This window comes from Silurus meridionalis, chromosome 13 (assembly GCF_014805685.1).
Source record: "Silurus meridionalis isolate SWU-2019-XX chromosome 13, ASM1480568v1, whole genome shotgun sequence".
Classification (NCBI taxonomy): domain Eukaryota; kingdom Metazoa; phylum Chordata; class Actinopteri; order Siluriformes; family Siluridae; genus Silurus; species Silurus meridionalis.
In genome coordinates, this window is record NC_060896.1 from 6,507,093 (window position 1) to 6,511,388 (window position 4,296).

The 4,296-nt window shown below is 43.5% G+C and overlaps 1 protein-coding gene across 1 annotated transcript; it reads left to right on the forward strand.

Moving 5' to 3' along the window:
• Window positions 1-774: 774 nt before the first annotated feature.
• Window positions 775-3,483, forward strand: fzd9b (frizzled class receptor 9b). The gene has a single exon (XM_046863779.1). The coding sequence runs from the start codon at window positions 1,147-1,149 to the stop codon at window positions 2,896-2,898; it is 1,752 nt and encodes a 583-aa protein (XP_046719735.1). The 5' UTR covers window positions 775-1,146; the 3' UTR covers window positions 2,899-3,483.
• The last annotated feature ends 813 nt before the right edge of the window (window positions 3,484-4,296 follow it).

The following is a 4,296-nucleotide window of genomic DNA, read 5'->3' on the forward strand; positions in this document are numbered from 1 at the left end:
CGTGCACTTTATGTATTGTCCTGGTCAGTTTTATTTTGTTGCTGTTTGTGTTACTTTTGTTAATATATGGTGTCTGATGGATCACCTTCGTCCTGGAAGAACGTTGTATATGTTTGAAATGACAAAGAAATCCAACTTGACTTGCCTTGACCTCACTTGAAAGTGCTTTAAGGATGGAGGGGATGTGCTGTTCCTCAATCAGCCACTAGATGGGAACAATAGCCCTTTTTTTCCTACCAATATTCTTTGCAAAATTATTTAATCTATTTTTCGTTTATAATCTGAATGAAATAATTTCTTCTTCATTTCATTTGAATGTTAGTCGTTTTTCATCCCTATTCGCTTTCATATTGTGCTCCCTTGTAAAAGCCTGAACCTATAACAAGTACTGTCTTAAATAGAACCAAAAAAAAAGAAGTTGCATTAAAAAAAAGAAGGATAAAAACTTCCATAGTACTCCTGTCCTCATGTTTATGCAGAATGAGCATCTGTGTAATCATTTAAACATGGTGTGAAGAGCAAATCCTGCCCTCTGCAGCTCTTTCATTAATGACACAGTGATGCAGAAATTGCAGAATAAATAAGGTGGGGGGGGGGTGGAGAAAAGGAAAAAAAAAGAAAGATAGACAATCTGAAACAGAGACTGTATTGATTTTTTTTTTGATAATTTGGCTAAAACAGAGAGAGAGAGAGAGAGAGAGAGAGAGCAGATTGAGGTGGGAGCTCCGCCCACTTGCGTCACACTCCGCCCACCGGTGCGTCACGCCCCGCCCACCGGTGGCGCTTTAGAGCAGAGCCGCGGAGGGAAGAGAAAGTTCAGTGTTCTCCAGAGATGCGTCTGGACTCGGACGCGGAGCTGCGGAGCGACTGCGCAGAATGCGCCGAGGACCGCGAGTGAAAACGCAGGATCAAGAACGTCTTCTGTTCCTGTCCTCAAGCCTCTGCGTGCATCAGCTCTGTTCCTTTTTTTTTTATTCGTGTCGTGAATGATCACAGGAGATAGTGCTCTATTGACACTTTCACACGCGCTCACGTGGACTAATGTCCTTTTTTTTCTTAATCTCATCTCATGAAAACATCTGCACCGGACTATAAATTAGAATAGAAAAACATCTCAGTGGAGACTTTCATTCACAAAACTCTACCATGGAGAGTTCTGCATTAAAGATCTTCGTTTCTCTATGGTGCCAGCTCGTGATTGCAGCTTACAGTCTGGAGATAAGTTCTTATGACTTTGAGAGAGGGAGGCCAGCTAAATGTGAGCAAATCACCATTCCGATGTGCCAGGGCATTGGATATAACATGACCCGGATGCCCAATCTTTTGGACCATGAAAATCAGAAGGAGGCAGAGATCAAGCTGAATGAATTTGCCCCACTGGTGGAGTACGGCTGTGACTTCCATTTGCGTTTTTTCCTCTGCTCTCTGTTTGCGCCCATGTGCGCGGATGAGGTGTCCACATCCATCCCGGCCTGCAGACCCATGTGTGAACAGGCACGTCAGAAGTGCTCACCTATTATGGAGAAGTTTAACTACGCATGGCCTGATTCTTTGAACTGCTCCAAACTGCCTACTGGGAACAACCCAAATGCACTGTGTATGGAAGCACCAGAGAACGACACCAAACCAGAGCCTAAGAAAGGAGAGGGAATGCTTCCTGTTCCTCCACGACCCAAACAGCCTGGGTCGGGAACTGGGCGTTCAGGAGGACACGTGGGGGTCTGTGAGAACCCAGAGAAATTTCAGTATGTGGAGAAGAGTGAGTCGTGTGCTCCTCGGTGCTCCTCAGCCGTCGATGTGTTCTGGTCCAGACAGGACAAGGACTTTGCTTTCATCTGGATGGCTGTGTGGTCCACTTTGTGTTTTGTGTCCACAGCTTTCACAGTCCTCACCTTCCTCTTGGATCCTCATCGCTTCCAGTATCCTGAGAGGCCCATCATATTCCTTTCTATGTGCTATAATGTTTACTCTGTAGCCTTCATCATCCGCTCAGTAGCTGGGGCAGAGAACATTGCCTGTGACCGTGAGAATGGTGAGCTCTATATTATCCAAGAGGGGCTCGAGAGCACGGGCTGCACCATAGTTTTCCTTATTCTGTATTATTTCGGTATGGCCAGTTCAATCTGGTGGGTCATTCTCACACTCACTTGGTTCCTGGCTGCAGGAAAAAAATGGGGCCATGAAGCCATTGAGTCTCACAGCAGCTACTTTCACATGGCTGCCTGGGGCATCCCTGCACTAAAGACTATAGTCATCCTCACAATGAGGAAGGTGGCAGGCGATGAGTTGACAGGGCTGTGCTACGTGGGCAGCATGGACGTGGGGGCACTAACAGGCTTCGTCCTAGTGCCGCTGTCCTGCTACCTGGTCATCGGAACATCGTTCATCCTCACTGGTTTCGTTGCACTTTTCCACATTCGGAAGGTGATGAAAACCGAAGGCACTAACACGGAAAAGCTTGAGAAGCTAATGGTGAAGATAGGCATCTACTCCATCCTCTACACTGTTCCTGCGACTTGCGTCATCATCTGCTACTTCTACGAGCGCCTCAATATGGACTACTGGAAATTCAGAGGTCTGGAGAACAAGTGTACTACCTATCCGGGTCGAAGGAACGAGGACTGCAGTCTGGAAACGTCCGTGCCCACAGTCGCCGTGTTCATGTTAAAGATCTTCATGTCGCTGGTGGTCGGAATCACCAGTGGTGTGTGGGTGTGGAGCTCTAAGACCTTGCAGACCTGGCAAGGGCTTTGCAGCCGGAAACTAGCAGACAGGACTAGCAGGAAGCACTGCAGTGGAGGGAGCTGCAGTAGCAGCCACTGTCATTACAAAGCCCCAGCCGTGGTAATGCACATGTCCAAGACGGACCCTTACTCAGACTGCCCCACACATGTATGAGATGAACTCAAGCGTGTGTTTGTGTGTGTGTGTGTGTGGAGCTCCACTCGGTTAAAATGGAGAGAGTGACCTCATCAGTAATGTACTCTATGGACTTCTACTACTCTTCCCTGTGTGAATGACAGTGTTTGAGAACAAGCGTAAAAACATTTTAGTGAACGTTGAGCAAAAATGGACAAAGAAACGTTGCAGCATTTCACTAAAGAATGGACTGATAATCAGTGTTTTAATCAGGGACAATTAAAGGGATTTATTATTGCTTTTCTCTAGCAGTGCAAAAAAAAAACTCAAATCGAACCTGTTATGCAGTTCTTTATCTGTTGCACACAAAGAAACGTGTATGGAGGTATGAGTATGAGATGTTCTTTTCCACATTTAGCTCCGTTCGTGGCATTTATGTATATATATATATTTTTTAAAAGTTTTCATAGTTCTTATTTATTGTGTATATATTTAATTTAGTTTGGTCTTGGTCTTTTCAAGGAATGGCCTGGATCTCTTTGTAAACAAGTTATATTGATGGGCCAAATGAAGAAAAAGTGCCTTTTTTTGAAAATGAGATATTAAATTATATTATATTTTCTATATCTGTGTTGATTACTTTACAAAAATATGTTTCTGTGTGCAGAACAGGGATTGATGTTCACTGATAGACACTTCTAGCATTCGGAAACCAGTTGCATCAAATCCTCCCCCACTTTCAGGACTGGTTTGTTCCTGGGTCTGGATAAATAGATTGTTCTTTCCATTACAACAAAAACTACAAAACCATACACCACCATGATTAATATGAAATATAAATATATGTTAATTTATATTTTAATTTAAATAGTATGCAAATTAGTTATAGTATTACAATTAAATTACACTTTTGATTTCTCTTAAACACAATTACTGCTGTTTTATTTTAAAGCTAATTTGTGAATACATGGTGCAGGACTGTTGCATCTGCATTCAAAGGAGTAGACGCCCAGAAGAAAAAGCTTCTGATTCTTGTCTCAGACATGCCACACTCTATAATAAGGCTTGGAGAAGTTGGGTCAAAGCAATGCAAATATTTAGATGAAGTAGCTGGTTTGCATGTGAAAAAAGTGAGCTCTGGTTCAAATGCAAATGAAACCTCGAGAGACTCTTTCAGGAGTCCTAAATAGAGGGGGCTCCCTCTGAACTGCCCATTCAGACAGGAGCACTGTGGGATGCAAGGTTTCTACCAAAGCGCATCAAGTTTTGTTGGGAAGTGTGTAAGACAAGGCTGAGCCTAGGGATTAGGATTAAGAAATCAGGCTGTCTGAATAACAGGTTCCCAGTATGTAATGTCATATGTGGTGAATTTAAATGTTCTGCACTGTGCATTTTTATATTTCTCAGCACCAAAAAGAACATTGAAGCGAATGTACA

Coding starts and splice junctions, on each gene's coding strand:
- fzd9b (XM_046863779.1), top strand. CDS start 1,147: ATGGAGAGTTCTGCATTAAAGATCTTCGTTTCTCTATGGTGCCAGCTC.